A 27,675-nucleotide genomic window follows, 5' to 3' on the forward strand; every position below is an offset into this window, starting at 1 on the left:
GAATAGCCGACCACAGTGAATGCCTCTGGTCCCAGAAGAAGGCATCCTACTGTAGCAGGAAAAGCAGCTGGTTATGAGCCGGGAGCCACCAGCTTGGTATGTGACCTTGTCTCTCTCACCTGGCCTCTCTGAACTTACAAGTTTGTTTTTAAGGTGAGGAGTTGGATGCATTAGAATGTCTCTTTCTGCTCTAACACCTCTGATTTTATTTAAAACTCCTTGAGAGCATTGAATGAGCTGTCCAGTGGTAATATAATTAATGTAATGTGATCTGTTTGGTAAGGACAGCTGTGGCTCTCCTCCTTCCTATGGCCAGGGGATATTTGTTGACTGGAGAAACTCTAATGCTCACAGATTCTGATTGAAGTTTAATTATACCAATAACCAGGTGTCCTTGGTCTCTAGATTCCCAATGAGAATGTCCAACCCTGTGTATGTAAGCTAAAGGGACTTCTCTTGGCATTGACTGACCTCTGTCCTGCCCAGGCCAGACCAACCCCAGACAGAACTGTGAAGGAGGTGAGGTTGGCCGTCTGCAGTCCCTCCACAGCTTCCCCTTCTCCCTGGCATTCATTACTCTGGGCCCGAGAGGGATGGTTGGGTCCATCCATCTCGGGCCCAGATGGAACTACTCAGCTTCCTGGCTTTTCTCAAAGCATTGCTCGCAGGAGGCTGCTCCGATGAGCTACCTATGCCAAAGTGTCAGGGAAGGCTGGGGGGTAAAGCTCCCCCCACATCCAGGTCAGGTGTGTGGGTGCTCAGCACAGGCTCCTGCTGGCCAGGCCAGGCCAAAGGAAGGGGCGGAGTCTAGGCTCTTCCCAGTTGCGAGTAACAGAGTCCACTCAAGGGAGATGCACATAACGGGGATTTAGACTAGGGTCACAGGGTGTCTGATGAGAACGAAGGATGGGGTACAGTCTGGTCCCTGCAACAGATGAAAACAGAAAGAAACTTGACCAGCAGCATTAAAGCAGTTTCCTTCTCTCTCTCCCTCCCTTTCACTCTCTCTTTCATTCTGCATTATTCTTCTCCTTCTGTGATTAAGGACACATGATAAGCTTGGTCACGCCACCGTCCAAAGTTGGCTTGTACTCTATTCAAGCATTAGCAAAGACTGACAAGCATCTCTGCATCATAAATCAATTCCCAGGAGAGAGAAGATGACTGGCCTAACTTGGGTCAGGTGTCCACCCTGGTCCAGCCACTATGGACCAGGGGGAGGGAAGAGGTGTGCAGGTATATGATCACCTTGGTATAAACCTGGATACAGGGACCTTTCCTGTGGGGGAGAGAATATACTGCTCAGAGAAGGAGGGTATAGGCAGGGCAAATACTCCAAAGTCTAGAATTTTTTTTGTTGATTTGGGAAGGGGATTTTCCACTTTTTTTTTTAAGTGAGAGTAGGAGAGATACAGAGACAGACTCCCACATGTACCCCGACTGGGATCCACCTGGCAACCCTCATCTGGGACCGATGCTCTGCCCACCTGGGGCCATGCTCGCAACTGAGCTATTTTTAGTGCCTGAGACACAGGCTTGATGGAGCCATCCTAAGCGCCTGGGACCAATGTGCTCAAACCAACCAAGCCATGGCTGCAGGAGAAAAAGGGGGGAGGGAGGAGGTGAGTAGAAGCAGATGGTCGCCTCTCCTGTGTGCCCTGACCAGGAATCAAACCCGAGACTTCCACATGCTGGGTCAACACTCTACCACTGATCCAACCGGCCAGGGCCTCCACATTTTTGATGCAGAGTAATGTAAAAACCCTGGAGAACACATAACATTGAAAGTGTTTTGTAGGTCTGAATTCTGGATTCATTATTTACTATTGGTATAATCTTATTTTAATTATTTATGAGACCTGAAAGTATTGGTCAAAGTGCTTTACATATTTTAACTTATTTAAACTTCATAATGATTCTATGAAATAGGTGGCATTATTATTATCTCCATTTGACAAATGAGGAAACTGAGGCATAGAAAAGTTAAGTATCTTGTTCCAGGTCACACAGCTAGTGAATGGGAGAAGTGGAATTTCAGCCCAGGCTGTCCAGGTCTATTATCTTTGCCTTCAACCCCTATGTTATGCTGACCTTGGGTAAGTTATTTAACTTCTCTGTGCCTTACTTTTCTCATTTGGGAAATGGGTATAATGACATCCGCCTCTTCAGCTGTTAGATTAAAATAGATGGCACATATGAAGGCCTGCCCATTTTGTATTACTCTGGGTTCTCCAGAGAAACACACACACACACACACACACACACACACACACAGATTTGTTTGAAAGAATTGGCTCACAGGATCATGGAGCCCGGAAAACCTAAACTCTGTAGAGTGGGAGGAAAGAGCTGATGTTGCGATTGAAGTCTGAAGGTCCTCTGCTGGCAGAATTCCTTCCTGCTCAGGGATATCAGTTTTTGTTCTGTTCAAGACTTCAACTGATGGGTCGAGGCCCACCCATATTATGAAAAGCAATCTGCTTTATTCAAAGCCCATGATTTAAATGTTAATCTCATCCAAACACACTATCACAGAAATGTCCAGTATAATGTTTGATCAAATATCCAGGCACCATGGCCCAAATTGGCATAGAAAATTTACCATCACACCTTCTAATCCTAACTAGTTGGAGCCTATTAATGAGGAGTCTGACGTCGTCCTTCCTTCTCACCTCTAGAGCCCCCAGAGAACCATCTTCCAAGAGTTGGAGCAGGGGGTGGCTCAGCCGATGGTTGATGTTCTCGGTTCTCAACCTTGTCTCTTGGTTCATGTGGTCACCACATCTGCATAGCCAGAGAGCTCCCTCAGCCACGAACTCGTAAGCCCTCAGTTTGGTGTTCCAATACAGCTCTGGGGTGGCTGGAAAAGATTGCTTCCTAAAGCAATCCATCACGCATGTGCCATTATTGCCCCAGTGGTAATAACCGTGCTGACAGAATGAGTAGTGAACTAGCTTGCAAATCTGTTGACAAATTAGGCTTTCATGGGCTATAAGAAAAGACATGTAAGGTATTAGATTGCCTGACACTTGCCTCAATATGTATGTTACTATTAATATTATATTTTAATAATGCTGCATGTTCTTAAATATATGTAGGCATAGTCTAATAAATAGGATAGCTGTGTTGCCTCAGCTTTGCTGTAATGTTCACCCAAGACACACTCTCACACAACTTTAGAATTACGGGAAACACACTATATTCAAAATCAGTAGAGGGTTAACTCTCAAACCTTGTTTATTCTAAAAGAAGCCTGATTTTCGGAAGACTGGCCCTTCACTGCTCATAGGAGATAACCTCTGACCCCTTGTAGTATCCTGCCTGGGAAGAGTGCTTTTTGCAAGTCTGAGGCCCTGGGCCATGCTGTGTCAGACCAGCCGCAGAGTCCCACATGGCTGATTCCCCCTAAAAACCCTGGACATCAGCCTTAAACGGAAGTTCCCGTTTGATAATCCTTAACACGTGTTTTTACCTATTGCTGCTGGGAGAATTAGGTATGTCCCTGTGGAACTCCTTTGGGAGGGGACACTTTTTGGTGCTGTTTGCTACTGAGGCTTCTCAACTCCTTCTGCCTCAAACCCCATTTTCTACATTCTAGCAGCTCCGGGCCTCAAGGCCTCTCACATATAAAATTTCAACCAGGACTCTGCCCTGGCTCCGGGTCATTTTTTTCATTCGCATCTGCCCAGCTGGGAGATAGTTCCTCTCAGCTGACACTTTGGAGCAAATCCCAATTGGCTTAATAGGATGCTCCTCTTGGCTCAGATGCATTTCAACAGTAGAAAGTTCCTTTAATCAGAAGGTCTTTCAGGAAAGTCAAAATAAACAGAAACAAAAATTAAACCCCTCTCTATTGTTTATATTTATATTTGTTGAATAACGAATGAATTTCGGCTAATGCTTTGCCACAGGTATTACAAAACGGTGAACTTGAGATGGGCGGAATCTTGGGCGTCTGTAAGGTGTGGCTCAGGCAGGTAATTTTGGGTGGTTGGCTCCCCCAAATCTCACGATGTTTGTGACTGGAGGGAAGGATAAGCCTTGGTCAGAAGGTTTGGCACTGGCTCCTAGATACGATTGAAATCTACGATATAAACACCAGGTCAGATCCAAATGACTCGGGAGTCACTTCCTGGACTACCAATCTATGTGGATTCTCACCTCCCCTCGCCTCCAGCTATATAGTCCCTGTGAGACACTGGCCTTCAGGGACGCAGGGAGAAGCCAGCCAGTCTCCAGTGAACCACCCACTGCTAAACAGAAGATCAGATGATACATAAATGACTGAGATAATATGTGAATTAACAAATGAATTCACGTTCCAATAAAACTTTATTTGGCCCATCCTGATCAAGTTTAATAATGCTTAATAGACTTTTTAAACATGAGTAGTAATAACAATTCCTCTGTAATAACAATTATATATGAACTTCTGGTCAAGGTCAGCAGCTTGTTCCTTTACCAAAAATGTAAAGCCGCCCTCTGAGGACAAATGGCACATGAGGAGCAGTGTACATTTCCTTTTCTTTAACATCAAAACAAAACAAAACAAATACTTCATATTTACATATTTTCCATTTAAAAATCAGTCAATGTGATTAATTCTGTTTTTAAATATAGATTTCTACTATGTTGCAGGTTTCAATGTACAAATCCTAGTTAGCTGATTAGCTTTAAGGTGCTGTTGAGGTGAGGGTGAACACAGCCAAGACAAGACTGGGGGGTCCTCTGCTTAGAGTGGCTACACTTCCTGTGGGCATCTTTGGGCATGTTGGGGGTGGGGTGGGGCTGAACACCAGTGGCGGAAACAGCACGGCATTCCAGGGGCCTGGGCTACGCCTCTGCAGAGGGGTGCTGTGCCCACACAACATCACCCAGGCTCCGTGTGCGAGGGCACCGCTGGGTCTGCATGATCCACATTTACCCTGGCCTACTTAGGAGGGGCATGGCTGCTTGGAGGCCCTTCCTTGGCCATGAGGCCTGCACGCTGCTGCCTGACCCGAGTGCCCTCCCTGCTGGCACCCCACCTTTCCCACCTTCTTACCTTTCTGGATTCCTTGTCCCTCAGTCCACTTGCTCTCTGATGCCCTTTTTTAGGGCTTGCTCTTTGCCAGGGCTAAATGGATGATCAGAATCAAGGGCAATATTACTGAAGTCTGACAGGGCTCATCTTAAATCTTCTAACATATTTGCTTTATGGGTGGGGGGTGAGGGGCTCTGGAGGGATTCATGGAATTGCTAGCTTCAGACTCCCCCATGTGTGACATCCCCTTGGGACCTAGGGCCGCGTCTGCGTCTGCGCAAGTGTCAGCAAAGTGCGTGAGGAGCCGGGAGAAGTGTGTGCACAGGCCTGGGAGGATGTTATTTTACCCACAGACCCCCAACTGGTCTGATCTAAACAAAGAATTCAGATGGTGCGGGAGTGAGGCAAATACAGAGAACGTGGCAAATGACAATATTTATGTACTTGAGGCACCAGAAAAAAATATGCTTGACTAGGGAAAAGAAACTGGCTCAGTTTCCCATGTTGGAATATCAGAAACATTGCTCTAAAACTAAATAATAGAACATGGAATAGGTCAGCTGGTAATGGACAGGGAAGATTCATCTAGGGCTAACTTTTCTGACTGGAAAGCCAGGGAGACCCCAGCAGAGGAAGACATTATGTAGTGGACAGACACTGGTCTGGAGACTGGGGGACTGGGATTCAAGGCTGGCTCTGACGCTGCTAGAGTTTGCTTCTCGGGTTCTGTCAGTTTTGGAGGCTACTTGGGCCAGACTGTTTCATCTTGGTGCCTGCCTCCACCCACCCAGGCAGGGCCTGCCCACTCCTAAGACATGTTTCTTCCCTGCATTCGCCACTTATAAAACGTAAGAGCCTCCTCTTTGCTGGGAAAGTGATCAACCCCCAAACTAGGCTCCTGTTCCAACCCACTCCCAAAGGTTAAAGGCTAGTTATTAAGGCAGTTTAAGAAATGGACATTCCTCTCGCTCCTCGGATCCTTCTTGTGTTCTGCGACCCCTCAGGTGCGGAAGTGGCGGTGGAGGTGCCAAGGAGGGGGCCTCCTCCTGCCAGGCCCAGCTTTCCCGGGGGGCCCCCCGCGCGGGGAGGGTGCTGGAGCGGCCCCTCCGCCCTCACCACCTTTCTTTGGAGAAGGCCTCGGTCTGCACAAGATCTCCAGGGTGCTCCGAGATGCACGTTCCGTTGAGGTCGCCCAGTTTATTGTCCGGCAGGTCTTCAGGCTTGGTGCAGAGTTTCAGGGCACGAGAGATGAACACGTCCAGGTCGAACTGGGGGCTGGCTCCCCCGTCGATGACGGCCGGGTGGCCGGGCGGGGATGCAGACAGGCGGCGCTCAGGACCCTCGGGGGGCGGGCTGACGCGCTCTGGGCCGCCCTGCGTGCTCTGGACCCACTGCGCGATCTCCAGGAACAGGCTGGCCGGCTCGTCCTCGCGCGCCCCGGCGTCCGCCGCCACCGCAGCCGTCGGGGGCACGCCGGCCGCCTGCTTCCAGTGCGACAGGTCCAGGATGAGCTTGGGCTCCGAGTAGTGGTGGGGCTTGTTGTCGCGCCACAGCAGCTTGTCCAGGTAGGACGGCGACCCCACCTTATAGTCGCAGGAGTGCCCGTAGTCGGCCTCGAAGGCCCGCTCCATGGACGAGTGTGACTGCTCCAGGAAGCGCTCGGAGCTGCTGTGCGAGTCCTTGCGGGGGTCCACCTGCACGTCCTCCGCCAGCGGCGCCGAGCCCGCGCGCGGGTCGCGCTGCACCTCGCTCGCGTCCTGGCACCGGTCGGGCCTCCACTCCAGGTCGGATGACAGACTCACAGGGTATCTGCAAAGGTACAGATGGAACAAACGATGTTGGATCCCCAGCCATGCCCTTCAGCTCCTGTCCCCATCCATCTCCAGGGCGGAAGGATGACGGGACAAGGCAGTGGTGCGTCTCCAGGGCTCAGGTAAAGGGATTGTTTGACTTAGCCCCTGTATTCTTTTGTATTCATGCAATACCCTACCAACATTTCCTGAGCACCCAGGCACCGTTCTAGGCATTACCAGACTCAGCTGTGAATAAAACAACAAAAGCCCTGTCCTCATGAACTTACTTTCCAGTAGATGTACCTATGCAATGCTCCTTAAGCTTTGATGTGCCACAAATCCCCTTGTTAAAATGCAGGTCTCCAGCCAATAGATCTGAGCTGGGGCCTTGGATTCTGCAGTTCCATCTTAACAGGCTACCACATGCTGCTGGTCCAGAGACCACGCCCGGCGTAGCAGGGCCCTACTGCGTGCTTCTTGGCCCCGGTTCATGGGAATCACCTAAGGGACTTAAAAACCAAATTCTATACCTGCCCTATACCTCCAATTCTGATTCTGTAGGTTTAGGATAGGGTCGTGCATCAGCAGATTTTTAAACCTCCCCAAGGGATTCTAAGGGCCAGCCAGGGCTGAGAACTCCTGCCCTAGTGTGTCTGACGACGCCCTACAGCACTATGCATAGATGCAGAGCAGGTGGGGCCTACGGAAGGGTTATGCACCCTCAGGAATGGCCAGAGATCCTTGGAATTCTGCCCTCTGTCAACTGCCTTGCAGCCATAGAAAGTGAGGTCAGCTTGCCAAGAGCAAATGAAGGGCAGGTGGGCGGGAGAGCCAGCCCCCGGCTCAGGCTGAGACCTCCCTTCCCTGAGCCAGGTGCTCTATGCGGAACCTTCTGGGGGAGGGGAAGATACAGAAAAGGAGGAGGAGGCATCAGCCAGCAGCCAGCTGCTCACAGAACAGGGGACTGGCCCATTGTTTTCCCTCACCAGTGATGAGGGAACGGGTGTTCAGAGGTTAAGCGGCTTGCCCATGCAGCAGGCCTAGATGAAGGAGTTTGCCCCATTGTTTTCCCTCACCAGTGATGAGGGAACCGGTGTTCAGAGGTTAAGCAGTTTGCCCATGCAGCAGGCCTAGATGAAGGAGTTTGCCCCATTGTTCTCCCTCACCAGTGATGAGGGAACGGGTGTTCAGAGGTTAAGCAGTTTGCCCGTGCAGCAGGCCTAGATGAAGGAGTTTGCCCCATTGTGTTCCCTCACCAGTGATGAGGGAACGGGTGTTCAGAGGTTAAGCAGTTTGCCCGTGCAGCAGGCCTAGATGAAGGAGTTTGCCCCATTGTTCTCCCTCACCAGTGATGAGGGCGGGTGTTCAGAGGTTAACCAGCTTGCCCGTGCAGCAGGCCTAGATGAAGGAATTTGCCACCGCCTTTGTCGTCTGCCTCCCTCACGCAGGGATAATGGGGACGTTTGGGAGCAGAGGTGCACCAGGTTAAAAGTGGTCAGAGCTGACGGACAGCAGCCAAAGAAGCCCTGCTACCGTTTTTCCTGGCAGCAACCCCATGTCACAGCCATGATCAGTATGGGATGAACCTCCCTGAGCCCCCAAATGCTGTGGAGTGGAGGGGGAGGGACTTCAGAGACCACAGTCAAGGGCAGGCCAAGCACAGGAGGTGGCATAAGAGAGAATCTTCATTAATCTCCACTTGCTAGGAACTCTTGATAATAACAGTCAACATGGACAAACCAATAAACCTGTCTAAAAAGAGCAACGTGGCCCCAACCCTCCCTGGGTGCCTCCTTAATCTGAAACCCATCATCTGTCAAATGACTGAAGAGGAGATACTGCTCATCTCTCACTGATCTAACTAGCTGTCCCATTCCCACAACAGTGAGGCTCCCACCCAGGCCCCTCGGAGTCCTCGCTGCTAAGCCCTTGACTTTACTTCTACATTGAGCAGCTATGGCTGTGTCTCCCAGGAACAGCAGGTGGTGATGCCGAAAACATTTAGCTGCATGATCTAAGAACATCAGAACAGGAAGGGACCTAAGAGATTATTACATACCTTGCCTATGTGGATAATGTTTAACGTATCTTTTTTTAAAAAGTATTTTTTTAAAAAGCATCTTCTACCCAACTCTGACATGTTGGGTAGAAGTCTGGGCACACTGTGTTGAGAAGGATTCTGATGAGCAGCCCAGTTTAGCAGGAAAGAGTCCTGTGATTGCTTAGCAGTGTGTGACATGGATGCAGATTGGGGAGGACCCCGGGTGGGCCAGATACTGGCTGTGTGACACAAAGCCAATCTCTAACCTCTCTGACCTGTAGCTTCCTCATATGCCAGTGGGCAATACCAATGGTGGTACCTCCCCCTGGTGGCATTCTGTGGCGGTGCAAATGATGTGAACACATAAATGTGTTGTCTAGTGGTAAATTTCACGCAGTTTTCTTGCCTTGTGTTGCTGCAGTTTGCTTTTCCAGAGCAAATTCCCAGCCTGCTAGAAGTCAGCTCCTGCAGTGGGTACTCATTCAAATGCTTGTATACACCCAGTATACACGGGGTGGGAAGGGAAGCTGGTGGTGGCTGTGTTGCACAAAGGAAGGCCCCTGACAGCACGTGTAAGACGAGCTGGTCCTATACTGGGAGTGTCAGGGCACAGGGGAGAGAAGAGCAGGAAGGTAAATTGAGGAAAGTGCCCTGGGCCATACAATGTGGGAGTTGGAGGGAAAGGTCACATAGGATCAGAGGCAATTTGGTAATGGAAGGGCAGGAATGTGGGCTCTGGACCCAGGGCTGGAAACTTCTGGAGCCACACCTGTCCCAGTTGGAGAGCTGGCTCTGGTTGGCGGCCATCAGCAGGATGTCATCAATCTCGTCCTCGATGTGGAAGGGGTGCTGTGAGATGGGCTCGTCCTCCGGGCACGAATATGGGCTCATGTAGGGGTGCTGCAGCCCCATCTCGGCTGTGAGGCGATCCATGGGGTTAAAGGTCAGGATCTTCTCCAGAAAGTCGATGGCTGTGGGGAGCAGAGCAGGACACGATGGTCATTTGTTGCCGTCGCCACCCAGAGGAGACTCCTTGTACATTTCCATTTGTAAAAGGGTGTTTAGCCATTTTCTCTCTCATGATCCTCACCATAATCCAGTGACAGGTTTGGAGTAGACGCTGCTTTTCTGACCTCACAAATCTAAGTAATAGGGGCCCAGAGGGAGAAAGGAAGGAAGGGGCTTGCTCAAGGTCATGGTTGGTTACGGAGGTCCAAGGCTAGAACTCTGCCTCGAGGCTGGATTTCTCCAGAGACAAGGATTGGAGTATAGGTAGTTATATGGCCCCCAGGAGTGCACTGAGAAGCCAGTCGAGGACGTGCCAATGGGCAGGTCCTCCTGTGGACACCTGGGGCTCGGTTCCACTGGGGTCTTCTAGGCGACAGTGTGGGACACACCTCAGAGGCGGCATCCCTTAGGGGGAGTGCTGGGGTATCTCTTCACCTGCTCCCATTTGTCTTGGGTTGAACGCTGCTGGGGTGGGTGGGGGAGGCTCCCTGAGGTGCCGGCAGTAAATAGCACCGATGAGAAAGGTCCATGGAGGTGGGTGGGCGGGACAGGGCTGGGAGCCCAGAGCTCCTAGTTTAATTCCGGGCTCACTCTACCATCTGTTGCCCTGGGAGGTTTAACAAGTCAAGGCAGGCAGACTAGATCTTCTATTTCACCAGCAAACTGAAGCCCTCTGCTGTACCAGGCAGTAACCTGTCAGTGGCTAGACCAAGGGGAGGTACTAGCGTCTGGCACCTGGGGACAAGAAGGGACTCTCAGAAGCCCTGAGCAGTAGTGATTTGCCAGCCAGCATGACAGGATATTAAGGTTTCAGTGGGTGTTCTGGGTGTGCCCTGACTGAGCTCTGTTTCCTCAGCAGGGCAGGGGTACCCATCTGCCCTGTGAACTTGATGCTGCATTACCGCGGTAAGGTCCAGCCTGGAGGTTTGTATTACTGCTCAGTGCTCGAGGCTCCAGAAGACTCACAACTTGGCTAATTATGTTACAGCCCAAGTGCAGAGGGAGGAATGCAGCCAAACCCAAGGCCCAGGCTGCTGTCCCCTCAGAGAGGCTCCCTGGGGGGCCTCAGCGGCACCATTACCCTGTTCCTCACACAGCCCTGGGTCTCCTCGGAGGAAAATTCATCAATAATTCAGGAAATGGATGGATTCTGAAGGTGGCTAGCCTTCCAGGAGGACGTGGTGTGGCTCCGTAACTTTAGACCGAGAGGTCAGCAGTAACTGATCACCCCCAAAGGCACTGGGGCTGCTTCTGGACCAGGACTGCAGCCCTGAAAGAGGACTGGCCTCCCAGGTTCCCGGGACTGGGAAGGGCCGGCAAGCGTGCTCAGCTCGGCTCTGTCCGCGCCAGGCTGGGCAAGTCCTTCCCTCTGGCCCTCCAGCCCTCCCCCAGCCCCGCCCTGTGACACTGGACCTTCTGACTAGGAAATGGAAAGTTAAAGCTTTAAACAGCAGGCACCATCGCCGTTATCATCATTATTAAAAACCCTGAAGCTGGACAGTGAGGACCCTGAAGGCCACTCCACCGACTCTAGTAAGGACATGTCTCCTCTTTCCTCTTCCCAACAGCTGCTCTAGCAGGTGCCCAGACACTTCCAGGAAGCCCAATGTCAGAAAATCCTCCCTTTGTCAAACCCACCTCTGTCCCCTTGGCCCTCCACCCCTGAGCCCAGCTCTGCCCTCTGTGCTGCCCTCACATCTGCACATTCTCTCCCCCCGTGACTGCCCCCCTCATGCTTCAAGGTGGCAGTCGTGGCCCGTGGAAGCCCCCTCTCTACCTGGCACATGCTGACGCATGTCTCCCAGCCACCCCTGCGGTTAGATGTGGCTGTTGTGATGGAGGCCACAGAATGGAGGTGGAGGGGAAGTGTACACCCTTCTTCCAGACCTGACCCATAAAATCATCCTGCAGGAGTCTCTGCTCTCTCTTGCCTTGCCTCTAGCTGGAATTTGGTGCCCGGGGGAACTCTGAAAGCTCTGTGCTGAGGCTGGCGGCTGCTCTGATGACCTGGGCCACAGGCAGAGGGTCCAGGCTTCCCCACTCTGTCTGGGCTCGAGGTCAGCAGTGGACACACTGCGGCAGGGTACGCGTGGACATCCGCTACAGCACCGGCTTTACCTTAACTCAGGACCCACCATCCCGCCCTCCCCCAACACCTTTTTCTCCTGGGTTCAACCTCCCCAGGTGGTTTTAAGGTGTTTCTAGTATAATGACGCTCTGTACCATCCTGTCACCCTCCTGTGCCCAGTGGATTCTCCTCTAGAGTTCTCAGACCACTCCTCTGGGCCAGCCCCTGTCCCTCTCAGCACGTGGTGGCTCTAGCCCCTCCCCACGTGCCAGGAGCTCTCACTGGCCCCTTAAAAAGTGCTCCTGTTCTCCATTCGCATCTCTGATGGCTATTCCCCGTCCAGCTCATCTGTCTCTCTGTCCCTTCCCGGAACGGTTCTCCAGCCATAGTGGGTTAGTAACCATGGGCTGATGCTGCTGAAAACCATGAGGAACTTGGTCTCCTATCAGGCACCGCTTTGTGGAGTCGGACTTTGCAGAGACTCAGCCCACTACTCTCAGAACCAAGTCACCAAGGGGCTGCTGTGTGTGTGGTTGCTTGGGGAAGCACACATGGGTAACACATTGTTGTTGTTTTTTTTCCTGTATTTTTCTGAAGCCAGAAACGGGGAGAGACAGTCAGACAGACTCCCGCATGCGCCTGACCGGGATCCACCTGGCACGCCCACCAGGGGCGACGCTCTGCCCACCAGGGGGCAATGCTCTGCCCCTCTGGGGTGTCGCTCTGTCGTGACCAGAGCCACTCTAGCGCCTGGGGCAGAGGCCAAGGAGGCATCCCCAGTGCCCGGGCCATCCTTGCTCCAATGGAGCCTTGGCTGCGGGAGGGGAAAAGAGAGACAGAGAGGAAGGAGAGGGGGAGGGGTGGAGAAGCAGATGGGCACTTCTCCTGTGTGCCCTGGCCGGGAATTGAACCCGGGACTTCTGCATGCCAGGCCAACGCTCTACCACTGAGCCAACCGGCCAGGGCCGGTAACACATTCTTGATCCAGAATTCCTGAGAGGTGAACACACCTCTCGTCACATGGTGGGGCTTCTACAGAGGCCTAGGAATCAAATAAATACAGACGGCTGAGTCTTAGTTTGTGGGGAATCAAATAACCCCACCTCCCCTTTAATGATGGGGAAACTGAGGCAGTTTCCTGGTTGAATGGGGATCAGGCCCAAGACATTGTTAGTCTAAGCTCTTGGTTTCTTGATGGGAGGCATGTGGCAGAGACTGCTCTTTGTGCCCATGTCTGTTCTCCTCTCTTGTAATAACAAACACAAGTGTCATGGGGATGAAAGGCCAATTCACAGCCTGAATTGAGGTGGGGCCCTGTGGCCAAGTTCTGGCCAACAGGACACAAAACAGAGGTGAGCTGGACAAAGTCTGGCTCATGGCCTGCCAGGCAAGGGGACCCACCCTCCTTTCTCACCTTTTTCCAGGTAATACCCTAAGGCAACAGTAGTTAACCTTTTTATACCTACCGCCCACTTCTGTATCTCTGTTAGTAGTAAAAATTTCTACCACCCACCGGTTCCATAGTAATTATGATTTATAAAGTAGGGAAGTCACTTTACTTTATAAAATTTATAAAGCAGAGTTACAGCAAGTTAAAGCATATAATAATAATTACTTACCAAGTACTTTATGTCGGATTTTCGCTGTTTGGTAGAATAAATCTTTATAAAGTAACTTACTATAGTTAAATCTATCTTTTTATTTATACTTTGGTTGCTCTGCTACCGCCTACCATGAAAGCTGGAACGCCCACTAGGGGGCAGTAGGGACCAGGTTGACCACCACTGCCCTAAGGTGACAAAGGGGCCTGGGCCCCTGGATCACTGTGGAGCAGGCCCATCGTATCAGCCTTGGACTGTCTGCTTTTGGATTATTTTATGAGAGAAATAAATGTCTTAATTTTTCTTAAGTGAGAATGAAATCTTATTAGAGCTTTTGAGAATTTGGATCTCTCTTACAGTTGGCTGTAGAAGCTTCCTAAGGAAGTCTCGGACAGGTATGAAGCCAATGATAATGTAATATCTAAGATGATAGAGCAACTCCCCTATGCCCAGGACTCTACTTGTCACAACAACCCTACGTGATACATATTATTATACCGATTTTACAGTCACGGAAACGGATGCAGAGAACTTAAGAAACTTGCCCATGGCCACTAGCTAGTCACTGGAGGAAGTAGGAACTGAGCCTGGCTTTGGCTCTCAAGCTGATCGAGTTCAAGTTCTCTGCACTACACCGCACCTTTCAAGAAGGAAAAAGCAAAGAGACCAAAGGAGAAGGAGGAAGGCAAGTGGGAAAGGCAAGAAAAAAAAATAAGCAAATCAGGGTTGGATATGGAGAACCACTCATGACAGCCTGAGGGTTGCCCGCTGGCCAAACTCCAGGGGCCGAGCACCCTCAGCCTGGAAGAAGCCAAGGCAGATGGTGGCCGCTAGGGGGCCTCACTTCTATGGCTAGAGACTACGCTAGGTCCTTTTGGAAGGAGACCGTCATCCTTGCCCCCAAGGTGACGCCAGAGTGCAGCCTCCGATGCCGGCCTTGCCGTGGGGCGCGGGTACCTTCACTGTTCACTTCGGGGAGCAGCTTGCGCAGGGGCCGCTTCACCTCCCAGGTGCTGCTGACGAAGGAAGGCATCACCCTGAGCAGCTCGTCCTTGTCCTCCTCCCGGATCACGGGGATGGTCTCCAGTATGAGCTGCATCTGCTCCAGCTCGTGGGCCCCTGAGGAGGCAAATGCCAGACCGTTATGCCTGCTGCCCAAGCGACTGGGCGTGTGGAGGTCCTGCAGTGGCTCCGGGGGCCCTGGGAGGGGCAACACAGGACAGTGGGGGCAGCCTGGGTGGGAGCCGGGAGCCCTGGGCTCTGGTCTTCACTCTGCCACTAACTTGCTGTGTGACTGTGAGCAGATGGCCCGCTGTCTCTAGGGCTTGCTTTGTCAATGTCCCTGCCTCTGGAATGGAGTAGTCCGACAGAGCCCGACTCAGCCAGCACTAACAGGACGGGAACAGCCCGGCCCAACCAAGGCTTTCCGAGTGCTCCTTCCCCCATGCCTCTCCTCACGTCCCTTACCAGGCAGGGGAAGGAAGCGATGTCAAGGTTAGCTTTCCAATTAGGAGGGTTCCAGTTAGGAGGGGATAGATTTAGGAAGAACCCGTTGGGTTTGGGATGTGTCCTGAGCACGCTGCCTCTGGGCTCGTTTGGGCAGAGGGAGGAAGACAGGCTATGCCCGGTGTGTGGATCAGGATGGAGCCAAGCATTCATTCACTTAACCAGTCATCATTTATTGAGCACTTTCTCTGTGCCAGGCAGCACTGGATGCTGAGAATGAACATCTTTCTCCTCTGTAAGTTTCTGCATCTCAGAAACTCAACTCACCTTCTGCACCTGTGCAACACTGGCCCGGCCCCGGAACTTGGGCCCTGCTGGTGTGGCATGGTCTGTCCCCTTGCTATCCCGCTCTGACCTCCAGGCTACTCTTACTTTCATTATTTCCATTTTCCCTTTTTTGCATGAGTGGCCTTTCCACTTCCTCTCCCAGGATGAATCCTGAACCGAGCCTCTCTTTCCTCAAGGAGTCCCCCTGACTATCCAGCTGCACAGGGTGAACTCCCCTTACCACCTGGTGGCCCAGGATGTGGCTCTCCTGTGTCCCCACGATGCCCTGTGTGGCACTAAGCATATGTGAATGCTTTGAATGCCGACCCAGAAAGAAAGTGCCTACAGCATCAGGGCCTGCTCTCAAGGGTCCCTTTGACCTCTCCCTACAGTGGGATCATGAAGGTTTAGTTCAGGGACTCTGGGAGTCCCTGGTGGGGTGCCCTCTCCCAATGAATACTCCAGACCAACTGCTCAGAGTGGCAGGGAGAGAGGTCCAGGGGCTGAAAACGTAGGGTGGGTGTTTTGAGCAGTGAATCTCAAGGTGTTTGAATACTGGTGGTTACTTGGTTTTCAAAGTTCTGTCCTCAAAGATTATGTTATGCCTCTCTAGTACTTGGCCTAAAATGATAGTAAGGTGTCTCCAAGTAGTGCCATAAATGCCACAGAGGTTATTTCAAAGAGAAAGTTTAGCATGTTTTGTGCACTCAGTTCTCCCTTTTTTTAGAATGACACCAGGGGAGAAGGTGGGGGGTATGGTTAGCAGTTTACCTGCAAAGAGCATTCTCCCTGTGAGCATCTCGGCCAGGATGCAGCCGGCGGCCCACATGTCGATGGCTTTGGTGTAGTTGTTAGGGGAGAGGAGCAGGCGTGGTGAGCGGTACCACTTTGTTACCAAGCCTTCAGACAGATAACCCTGGAAGACAAAATCCCGGGTTCCATCCATCAGGTGTGCGGACTCCCTCCCTCTTCCACACCTCTTCTCAGTTCTCTCCTCCTGGAAACAGGACCCCTCCGGGATCCTTTCACCTGTTGATCTGAAAGGAGCATTGGGGAACAGAGACCTGATTAAAGGGGGGTCAGGCTGGTCTGTGGGGCCTCAGGAGGCTCTGGGGTCTGAGAAGAAAAGGATTCAGGATACCAGTATTTTAGAAGACACGAGATCTTATGCCAGCTTGCTGTAACCATGCAAAACAAATCTGTCCTCATCTAGTAAGAAAATGGGTAAGTAGGAGCCATACTCAAGTTCATTACCGCCCTCAACAGAATAATGACGAGACACTGGAATTTCATTTATTCAGTGGCCGACTCCCAGAAATAGCCATTCATTTGAAATCAAGCCAGTTGATTTGTTGCTAATGGTTAGAAGGAAAGCAACTATGATGCCAGAGCCAAGCTCCTGCTCAGAATGGATCGGGCTAGCTTCATAATGGATGCAGGTGAAGGGCGCATGAAAGCGGACCTAAGCGGCAAGTGGACACGGCTCTTGCCCAGATGATTATAGGAGCTCTACCTGGTGTCTTTATGGGGGGCAGATGTTCTAGCTGATTTCAGCCATTGCTCAGTGATTTGTGGTCTGAGATGGAACCCCTCCCTACAAGAAAACAGTGATGACATAGGATTTTTAGCGCAGATAAGAAAATACAGCCAGGCAATTTGGAAAGTGTTCTCTATATAACTCAGAAAGCTAACCCAGCAGTGCAGCCTGAAAACGTCCATTTGGACTAACTGAACAATCTCTCTAAGTGAGAAAATAGACCCATTTATCCCTTGTCTTGTTCCAAAAAGGATTGGCCGACATAAGTAATTTTTTTCGTTGCGCATTGTGACCTCTTAGTTGTTCATTGATTGCTTTCTCATATGTGCCTTGACCGCGGGCCTTCAGCAGACTGAGTGACCCCTTGCTCGAGCCAGTGACCTTGGGTCCAAGCTGGTGAGCTTTTGCTCAAACCAGATGATCCTGCACTCAAGCTGGTGACCTCGGGGTCTTGAACCTGGGTCCTCGGCATCCCAGTCCGATGCTCTATCCACTGCGCCACCGCGTGGTCAGGCAACATAAGTCATTTTTAAAAAGTCAGGTGTGTTGAGGTATGCTTCGCATACAGTAAAATTGGTCCCTGTTAGTGTACAGTTCTGTGAGTTCTGACAAAAGCATAGAATCACAGAACCACCACCACAATCAAAGTAATATAACAATTCTATCATCTCAAGCAATGCCCTGTGTCCCTTCTTGTCAATCAGGTTGTGCCTTGTTCAGAATGCCATGTAAATGGATCACAGCGAGAAGCCTTTTGAGTCTAAATTCCTCCATTTAGCATAATGCCTTTAGACTCATCCATGTTGTATACACAGGAGTTTATTAGGGGTTGAAGTCTGATTCTAAAAATTACAGAGACAAGCTAGACTGTCTGTAGAAGGTCACTTCTGGGTGGGTAGGCTATAAATAAAGGATGGTCCGAAGTCACTTCCCAGTCCAAGGCTGAGACTGTCAGAGGAAGACTAAAGCAGGATCACCCAGAGAGAGCTGGCTTAAGGGAGGTTTTCCCCGACATGTAAATAAACAGTCTGTTAGGGAATGGAATGCCCTATGATTAACACCTGTCTGTTTACATAGAGCATCTGGGGCTGAAGAGAACTGGGGACATGGGGGAAGGGGGGAGCTTCCTTCTGAAACACCTCTCAGCAAATGAAAGAAAGACGTTTATTTGGCCAGAACCACGGGCCAGAGCTTGATTACCACCCCCCACCCCCACCACTGCCCCATTCTTCCTTACCTTTGAATGAAAACCAAGAACGTGCTGTATTTTGTGAGCTACTAGCTGCTTCCCTATGGTTACTTGTCCCTCAAGCCCTTTGGAAATAAAAGGGGATTGCTGTGTTTCAGAAGCCACGGGACAGAGGAGGATGTGGGAAGGTACAGTGTCTTCTGCCTGGCTCTGAAGCAAGACAACCCTGGGAGGGGAGGGGGAGCGAGAAAGGGGTGGCTCCTTTCCTGGGTGGTTGGGGCAACTCTCTGGAGGCCAGGAGCCCTGGGTGTCTGAGCAAGAGAGGCACTGGGGTCCACAACACGATACTCGTGATTAAATTCGAGAGTGGAGTTTCCGTTGAATAGATGGGGTTTTATTAGAAGGGCCCATAAATCAGCAAGTATATTGGCTCACAGATAATTCTAAATGCTCTTCCTCCCGAGCCTGCAGAGAGGATAGTTTCAGTTCCGTTTGAATGTGGAGGACTCTGTACCCAGGGATCAGAGGTCTCCAGGGGGCTCTCTCATGGGCAGGCTGACAGAGCAGGGACTGACCGGGCAGGTCAGCAGGCACATGCAGGACACGTGTCCCGTGAGCTGTAAGAAAGACATCACCGTTCCCAGGAGACAGAAGCCAACACTCTGCAATTCTCCATGGCTCTTGTCTCGGCAGCCGGGAGGCAAGGCTGGCATTGTCCTGTGTCTTTCCTTCTGCCACCTGGTCCCTTGGCGGTCCTGATGAGAAGCTGGCTCTGGAGATGCCCGGAGAGGCAGTCAGACACCGCTTCCAGTCTAGACCCTGTCATGGGGATCTTTGGAGTTTTTTCAGCTGTTGCTCCCACCTGCCCATTTTGCTGTCCTTTTAGAGTCCTGTACAGCCAATGGGAGGCTTTGAAAGCTTCAAAGGTGTTTGAGAAATAGTAATCTAGCAGCAGCTGCCCTGAGATGAGGGTAATTAGGGGTCCACAACAGACCTGCAGGGAAGGTGCCATTAAAGTTCTGAGCATTCTTTTCTCAGAAGAGGCAGGGGACTGAAATTCGGTCCCAGATGCCTGCCAGGGAGTTCAGGAAAGCCTCCCTCCAACCCACCCCGGAAGGGTGGGCAGCCATCCTCTGCCTCTGCGAGCCAGCCCTGAGGGGCTCCAGTCTGTGGCTGGCCCTCTCTATGCCTCTGCCACCTAGATCCTGATCCTAGGGTCTGGGAGTTGGAAGTGGGGGAGAGGCATGATCTCATGAGCTTCCAACTTCACCTGTTAATGATAATGTAGCTTCTGGACTCTCACAGCAATGGAGAGACTTTAAGTGGATATAACATTCTCTCAAAAATAAAAGCCCAGTCAACTGTAGCTCTGCGTGTGTGTGTGTGTGGGGTGACAGGGTGGCAAAGGTTGTTCCCCCTCATACTGAGTGGATGCTCCCAGGCCAGGATGGTGCAGGCCCCGAGAGCCTCACCTTCCCAGCCTGAATTACTCTCTAGCATGTGTCCCGAGAGCCATGTATCCCTCCCATGTGACCCAGAAACGAAGATGATTAAGATCATCCCTGACTTCACAGAGGTTCAAGAGATGAAGAGTCTGATATGAAAAGATGATCGGAAGGACCAGGAAATGATCTTGGTCAACATTTACACAGGACTTGCTCTGTACTGATCACTGTGCTTGCAATTTACATGTATTTATTCAGCAATCTTTCCATCAGCCTTTTGAGACAGGCTCTTCACAGGGTAGGAACACAGCTTGCCCAAGGTCACGTGACTGGGCAGCGATCCCGGGTGTCTGGCTCCGGAGCCCATACTCTCCCCTGTACGCCGGCAGACCTCACCACCATGCATATTAGGTAGGGTCACTGATAAGCAGCAAGGGGTAGAGTGTGCTCAGAGTGCAGAGGGGCCATATTTTGTTCTGAGGTGGGTCAGCGAAGGCTCTGTGGGCGTGGGATTTGAGTTGGTCTTGATGGATGGGGACATCTTAGATAGCCATGCTGGGGAACATTTTCGGGGGTGATACAGAGCCAAAGTGAGTACAGGTGATAGACGGGGGAAGACCTAGAATATACTCGGGACAGAGAGACACTGGGATGAATGGGGTGTGGGACAGGGGCTTAGGATGAGAGGTCCCCAAGGAACTCCTGCATCAGAACCAGGGGGACTGCTTGTCAGATATGCAGATTGCCCAAAGCTACTGCTCTCCATCTTAAGTGAGCCCCCTCCCAGTCTGAGAAGCTCAGGAAGAATAAAGGAAGTGTGAAGGGTTGCAGAGTGGGAAGGAGGGACGGTGGGCAGGATGGGAGTTTCAGTGCAGGCTATGTAGGTCCCTGTGAGTCTTACCAGTGGGCGGGGTGTGTGTGTGCATCGAGGTGGCTGCAGGCTCTGCGCTCCCAGTGAGCCAGGCTGCCAGCAAAGATGCAGCTCTCTGGGTAGCAGGGACCGACTGGCTGAGGAACATCCCGGGGCACCATGCTTCTTTGGAAAGGGATAGGAATTCGTATGTACCCCTGTCTGATATAGAAGAAACTAGGTCAAGTAAAAAAGAAATCTGTCTTGGAAAAGTAAGACTTGTAGCCTAAGGGGGTGAATGGGGGCTGTCGCATGGTGATTCCTGTGGGGAACTGCCGGTGGAAGTACGGTGAGAGCCAAAGCATGTCACAAAGAAGGGTCGATACTGGGCACTTCACCCTGGAGAACATGGGCAGGGGCCAGAGAGCTGCCTTTACACGTTGGCAAGGCTATCATACGGACAAGGAGTTAAGCTTGGTTTTGAAGGCTCTGGGGACAGATGAGAGGCAGAGTATGAGACGAATATCCATGCAGTATAATACTAATAGCTTCTCAAACTGCTCTAACTGCTTTATATGGATTAACTCATTTCATCCTTGCAACCTCATTAGGTAGAGACTCTCTCATTATAGTCATTTTACAGCAAGAAAATGGAGGCACAGGGAGGAGAAGCAACCTGTGGTGGTCACACGGGTTGAGTGGGACAGCCGGGTTTCAGCCCCAGGCTATGCAGCTGTAGCACCTTTGATTTGAATATGGGGCTCACATAAAACAGCCCTCTGAAGCCATCAGGGATGTCCAAGGGGAAGTGGGGGACTGGGTCCTAGACAGGAAGAAGCGTCCAATCACAGAGTGAACAACCTTGGTGGGGGGGGATGCCAACACCCACCCTCCTGGTGAATGCCAGAGCTCAGCTTCTCAAACTTTGGGTGTGCTCCAATACTCGGACTTGGATTCCATCAGATTCCATTTCATCCCGCGAACAAGATGAGGCACCTGTAGCAACAGAGTGCCAGATCATCTTTAATGCCCTGCCCCAGGGATTTATGATCGCCTTGCTCGTGAGCCGGGTGGATTTGTCCAAGCCGGCAGCAGCAGGGCCTCTACCAGGGGTTGATTCTTTGTGTACAGACACTCATCAAAATAGCATTTATAATAGAAAAACAACAGCATCCCGGAGCCCAGTTTCAGCAGAACTATCTGGCCTCCCTCTCCGAGTCCTCTCCCTCTGAAGGTATAATTCTTATTTGTGCCAATATCCCTACCAGGCACAGTTAGAAGCCCCTTCAAACAGAAAGAACACCAGCCAAATAGCCTTTCATACTGCTGACTCCAAACTCATTCTATTAAACTCATTTACATGAAAACATGCAGCAGGGACTCTGTAGCTGAGGGAAGGAACACACACTCTCAAAAGCCCCGCACAGCCGTTTGTAAGTCGTCTGGTACATTCTGTTTATGCAGCGAAAATACACAGGGGTGAAGAAACAGCACAGTTAAATCAGCTGCACTGAGTTTTCATTAACTTCTAAGGTGCCCTAAATGCCGATCGGCACCACACCCCCTCACTCCCTGCCCTGGGGATTCTGCCTGCTGAAATTCACCAGCTCCTCCCTGGTTTCCATGGAAACCAACCAAAAGCCTTATTAATTTCCTGCAGCCCGGTGTTTTACTTTTTAAAAAAGTGATGACAGAATTGCTTTTTAAAAAATAATTTATTTTAAAATGTGAAATACACATGATATTTACCATCTTCACCATTTTTATCTGTGCAGTGCAGAGGCATGAAGTACATTAGCATTGTTGTGTAACCATCATGACCACCCATCCTGACCTCATCTCACAAAACTGAGTGTGTACCCATGAAACAGCTCCCCATATTCCCTTCCCGCGGGCTCTGAGCAACTAGCCTTCTGCTCTCTGTCTCTATGAATCTGAGCACTCTAGGTTCCTCAGGGAGGTGGAATCATACAGTATTTATTTGTCCTTTGGTGACAGGCTTACGTCACTCACACGATGTACTTCCCGTTACTTTTTAAATAGCAGGAAAGTTGAAGGAACAGAGTTGGGCTTCTTTTTAGAAAGCAGTTTCTTGAAATGTGGTTGTCTTCTAATTCATTGAGATCTCACCATCATAGATAGAAACTTTGGACATGATCCTTTTGGGATCCAAATCATGAACTCTGAATTCTCTTACAGTTCAGAGACACGACAGCGTTTTGTCTGTTTGGCGCTGTACCGGGATCACCAGCTTTAATCCACTATCCTCGCCAGGAGCAGCTGCTGGGTTGACCAGAAAGGTGGGTGGATGGAAGGCTTGGTTCAGCTGCTTCTGCCTCAGTTTCTCCATCTGCTTGTGTTGCTGGTCTCCCAGTTTTCCTTTGTGGGGCACTAGAGTCCTAGGAAGCTGCATCACAATCAATAGCCATCTTTAAGTGATGGGCCCTGCTGGGCTGAAGTGATTAATTTTTAATGGACCGGTCAGTCTGTGAACAAAGGCTCCTTTTAGAAAGATGCATTAACTGCCAGGCCCTAAATAGACATTTGTCTTACTGACTTTTAAGGGTGGCACCCTGGAGCAGCAGCTTTCAAACCTGCTATACCTTGGAAGCACCTGGGGAACTTAGGAAAACTCTGATGCTCAGGACACCTGCTGTAAAAATTATATTAAAATCTCTGAGGGAAGATCCAGGTATCAGTAATTTTTTAAAATTTAATTAATTAGTTAATTAATTTTTATTTAAACAAATTTGACATTGGTCAACCAGAGTACATAGATTTAGAGAAAACATCTCCACATCACTTGGACAGTTAATTATGCCATATACCTATCACCCGAAGTCAAATCATCCTCCGTCACCCTTTATTTTGTTTCTCTTTATGCCCCTCCCCTTCCTCGCACCCATCAGAAATTTCTAAAACTCCACAAGTCATGCTACTATGTAGCTGTGTTTAAGAACCTGTGTCCTAGGGATCTTTAGTTCACCTGCTTTGGAAAGGTAAGCCCGGTTCCTCAATTAGTGCTGGTTTCTGTTTCTAGCTCCATTCAAGAGGAGATGAATCCTTGAATAGCCAGAGGTCTTCCCCAGACGGCTGACCCACCGGATGTGAAAATTTACTGGAACAGAATCAATAATAACAGTAGCTGCCATTGACTGAGACCTTACGACATGCCAGGCACTGTGCCAAGTGCTGCTTTATTATTAGTGCATTTGATGATCAAAATGACCTTCTAAAAAAGGTAGAGAGGTCAATAACTTGACCATGGCCAAATGAGGTAATAAATGGCAAGGCTGAGGTTGGGCCTTGGATGGAAAGAAGACAAAGTCCCCGTAGCCACAGAGCACACACTTTAGTAGGAAAGACAGCTGACCATATAACTATTATGTCTGGTGGAGATAGGCCTCTATGATGAGTGCACTTGTGAGCAGAATGAATCAAGGGAGTGACCCATGTGGCCTCGTGGGGGAGAAGGTGCTCTTTGAGCCCAAGCCTACCTTTCCAGTTCCCCATCCCTGTTCCCACAGGAGGACAGCATTCCCATCTTCCTCCTCCCACCTGGCAAACCTTCCTCTCAGATCCCCCATTAACATCCAGGTATAAATAACTGAGAACAGCTTTGAGTGGGGGAGGAATCTAATATTTGTTGAGCAGTATACATAAGAGATTTGCCAGCTTTAACTCCGCTGACCTCATGACAACCCTGGCAGATAGGTATTTATTTTTTCATTTTAAATCTGGAGATTACTGCAGCTCCCCCCCGCCACCGCCTGGTTTGGCGGGTGAGTACCTTTGTGTTCCTGAACCCCTTCATCTGCAAATTCCCAGCTCTGTGGGGGGGGGGGAGGGGGGCACTAAGGGTAGGGCCCAGCTGTTTTGTCTCTATTTGCGGTGCACAGAGCAGGTGCTTACTTTAAATGCAGTGCACGAACTGCACAGAAACTATGGGTAAGAAGTGATTGCTATGCCTGTGCTGGAATTTCAGGAATTGACCGTCAATCAAGAGGAGATTCTTTTGAAGTTTGTTGGCCATGTTAAAGTCACAGGACAAAGGTGGTTGCCATGTTCAAGTCCAGTCCTCAGACATCTCAGGACTCCCCCAAATGTGTGTGGTGTGGATTTCTTTTTGATGCGGTGGTGTGGTAACTGGGCCACCTGGGCTGCTAGTCTCGCCAGGGGTCAGCCTGGAGGTCAGACTCAGCAGCTCACTGCATCCCTCCCACCTCCGCTCTGAGAAAGAAAGGGAACAAGAATCCCAAAGCACTTCTGAGTTATATGTGTAAGAATAACGTATATTTGCCGGGTGCTGACCACGTGCCAGCTACCGCCTTGAGCTCACTCTCTTCTTTCATTTGATTCTCGTGACACTCTCACGAGTGGGCACTGTTGCTGTCCCTGCTCCAGAGGAGGTCATGAGGGTAGGGGTGGAGGCTGAGACAGGGAGGTCACAGACACAGTACCGAGGTCACCAAGTCCCCCAGCAGACAGTTCAGTTCCCAGAGTTCCTCTCCTGCCACAGGCCCCCTGGTTCTGCTCTCTCTCTCCAGCTGTAGCACAGCCTGGGACCTCACCAGAGGGTCAGACTTCTCCCCTGCTCAGCTTGCAGAGCACGCTCAGAATGATAAAAGAAACTTCTTTGGGCTCCCTGTTCTCAGAAGGCTCTGGGGTCTAAACCACCACTAAGAAAAGTAAGAGAAAGGTGCATGTCACGGTCTTGCTTCTCCCCACTGATGCAGGGTCTGACAGAAGCCAGAAGGGTGTGGCAGATTTGGGAGCCTCTAGGTGGCTTAAGTATACAGAAGGCTTGTTACTAGATCCAAACTTGCCAGCCTAACTTCTCAGGTTCTTCCCGGGGCCCTCTCTCTCCCAGCCTTCTCTCTCTCCTCTCTCCTGGGGTCGCAGTGGATCGTGTAGGGCATGACCACCACCTTTGCCTCTCCTGAATGCCTAATCCCTCCCTTCCGATCTAGATCCCACCATCCCACAAGGTGCAATTCCTACCTCGCCTCTTCAGGACATCCTCTTTCCAAATGACCTCTAACTGACAGGGGGAAATGGCCAGAAAGGGAGGAAAGGAAAGAAAGGTTTTTGACAGATGACCCTATCTGTACCACTCATGCCCACTGGGTAGACATAAGCTTGTCTGATCTGCTCAGATTTCAGTCTGTGCTCTTTCTGCCTTTTTGGTCTGAGCACCCCCGACAAGCGGGAATAGCGGAAGGGTAAACACTGTCATCTGCCAAACGTGTTTGATTCAGGCTGGTTTCTTAGAGTGACCAGGAGAAGGAGTCGTATCATTTTCCTCTTACAGTGCTCAGCAAAGGGTTTTTCATCTTCAGTAAGTGTCTGGCGATGCTGACAGAGGTGATGCTAATGACCAACATCTGGATGCCGCCGTCACACTCGTCTGCAGCTCTCGGTGAGGGTGGTGTGGGTGCGGAGTGAAAGGAGGGGAGTGGAGCCAGAGGTTGGCAATGAGGAGAGAGGGGCCAGTTCTTCCCGGAGGAATTAATGGCCGCCTATTAGGTGTCACCAAAACCATCTCTATGCAAACAACTTGCAGGGAGTCAGGTGTGGGGCCTGATATTCCCACCTTCAGAGTAAATTATGTGGGGGAATAGTCTTGGTGTGCAGGAGGCCACTGTTAAAAGGCAGAAGGATATCTGTCACTCACTCACTGGGTATGAAGTGTTCACAGCTGGGGGCATACATACAGACATGAGCTCACTTTAAAGCAGTGGTCCCCAGCCTTTTTTGGGCCACGGACTGGTTTAATGTCAGAAAATATTTTCACGGACCAGCCTTTAGGGTGGGATGGATAAATGTATCAGGTGACTGAGACAAGCGTCAAGAGTGAGTCTTAGACGGATGTAACAGAGGGAATCTGGTCATGTTTTAAAAATAAAACATTGTTCAGACTTAAATATAAATAAAACAGAAATAATGTAAGTTATTTATTCTTTCTCTGCGGACCGGTACCAAATGGCCCACAGACCGGTACTGGTCCACGGCCTGGGAGTTGGGGACCACTGCTTTAAAGAGTTTACAACAGGGCTCTGTTGGAGAGAGGATACCATGTTAAATATGCTTTTTTGGTTGAGTATCACTTAGGAAATAGCCAGCTGTCTCTCATTAGGACTTGCAGGAAACAGGACTCCAGAGGTGAACAGAGCAACATACCTAGCCCATGGATAAAGATGTAAAAGTCATTGATGGCCCTGGGTGGCCTGTGACCCTAGGTGCCATGGGAGCTCCAGGGAACCCAATTTAAAAATGTCTGTGGTAGAAAGAGCATCAGACCTCAAGTCCTGAAGTAAAGGCCAGACTGTCAACTCACTAGTTACAGAAGCATGTGCAAGAGTCTCTGAGCCTTAGTTTCCTAACCTATAAAATGGAGACAATAATACAAGCCCTACCTATATCGCAGGACTATCGTGGAATCAAATGACAAACGGTCACACACATGGAGAGCAAATGCGTCAGAGCGCGCTCCCCCACCCAATGTTCTATTGCTGTTTACAAAACACAACTGGATGTGATTTCACATCCTTCTGCAGGGTCAACACTTTGAGCATCATGATCCCGAGTCATCACACGCACAGCTCTCAGAAATCAAAGGGAGGCAGAAACTCCTCTCCAGACAGAGCCTGATGGCTGTGACTCTTCATTAATTCTGCTGTCTGCCTTTATATTTTCTCTGCCTCTTGTCAGACTATCAGCTGTCACTTTTCTCTGCTCTAAGGGGGCCTGTCTGGTCCTGCTGTGGATTTGACAACCAGATAATGAAGTTTATTATTAATAGAATCGTGTGGAAAGTGAGGGTACCCTGGCTCAGGTGAAACAGAGCCACGTCCTGCGTGGGCTACCCACCATCTGTTTGGCAGCATAGGTTCTTTTTAACCTTCCATCTTGCCTGTGGCTCAGATAGACGAGGCCGAAAAACAGAGGGGTCACTGTCCTTATGAGTCCAAAACTTGTACTTCACTTGGGAGTTGCCAGCCAACCCTACTGAGTGCTGTCCCACCTGGGACAGCAGAGAAGACCCCGGATCAAATGTGAGTTGACAGAAACAGGTCTCTTTGCCCCAAGTTCTCCAAATCCAGCTTCCAGCTGCCTTTGGTCTTTTCTCTTTCCTCCCACATCCAGGCTCTGTGCTACCAGTAATAAGAAGGGCGCCCACCTGCTGAGAGCTTCCATCTTGCTAAGCACTGTACTAGGCACTTTGCATTCTTTATCTCATCTAGCTCTTAGAACCATCCTATAAAACAGATACCACTAAAGATTTATTACAGGTAAGAAAACTGAGCTTAGAGAGGATAAATACCTGCTCAAGGTCACACAAGTCTT

General features: G+C 50.4%; 1 protein-coding gene across 7 annotated transcripts in view; it reads right to left on the reverse strand.

Annotated features, from left to right (window-relative positions):
- Window positions 1-4,313: 4,313 nt before the first annotated feature.
- The window catches only part of MAPK4 (mitogen-activated protein kinase 4), a 143,200-nt gene continuing 119,838 nt past the window's right edge, over window positions 4,314-27,675 (reverse strand). For all 7 annotated transcript variants that reach the window (XM_066246883.1, XM_066246885.1, XM_066246878.1 and 4 more), the window contains 4 exons: window positions 16,079-16,223; window positions 14,492-14,653; window positions 9,627-9,828; window positions 4,314-6,832 (listed from right to left, as the gene is read on the reverse strand). In XM_066246883.1, the coding sequence (XP_066102980.1) occupies window positions 6,136-6,832; window positions 9,627-9,828; window positions 14,492-14,653; window positions 16,079-16,223 (1,206 nt within the window). In that variant the 3' untranslated portion in view covers window positions 4,314-6,135. The remainder of the gene's footprint in view (window positions 6,833-9,626; window positions 9,829-14,491; window positions 14,654-16,078; window positions 16,224-27,675) is intronic.

This window comes from Saccopteryx bilineata, chromosome 11, assembly GCF_036850765.1.
Source record: "Saccopteryx bilineata isolate mSacBil1 chromosome 11, mSacBil1_pri_phased_curated, whole genome shotgun sequence".
In the NCBI taxonomy this organism is placed as follows: domain Eukaryota; kingdom Metazoa; phylum Chordata; class Mammalia; order Chiroptera; family Emballonuridae; genus Saccopteryx; species Saccopteryx bilineata.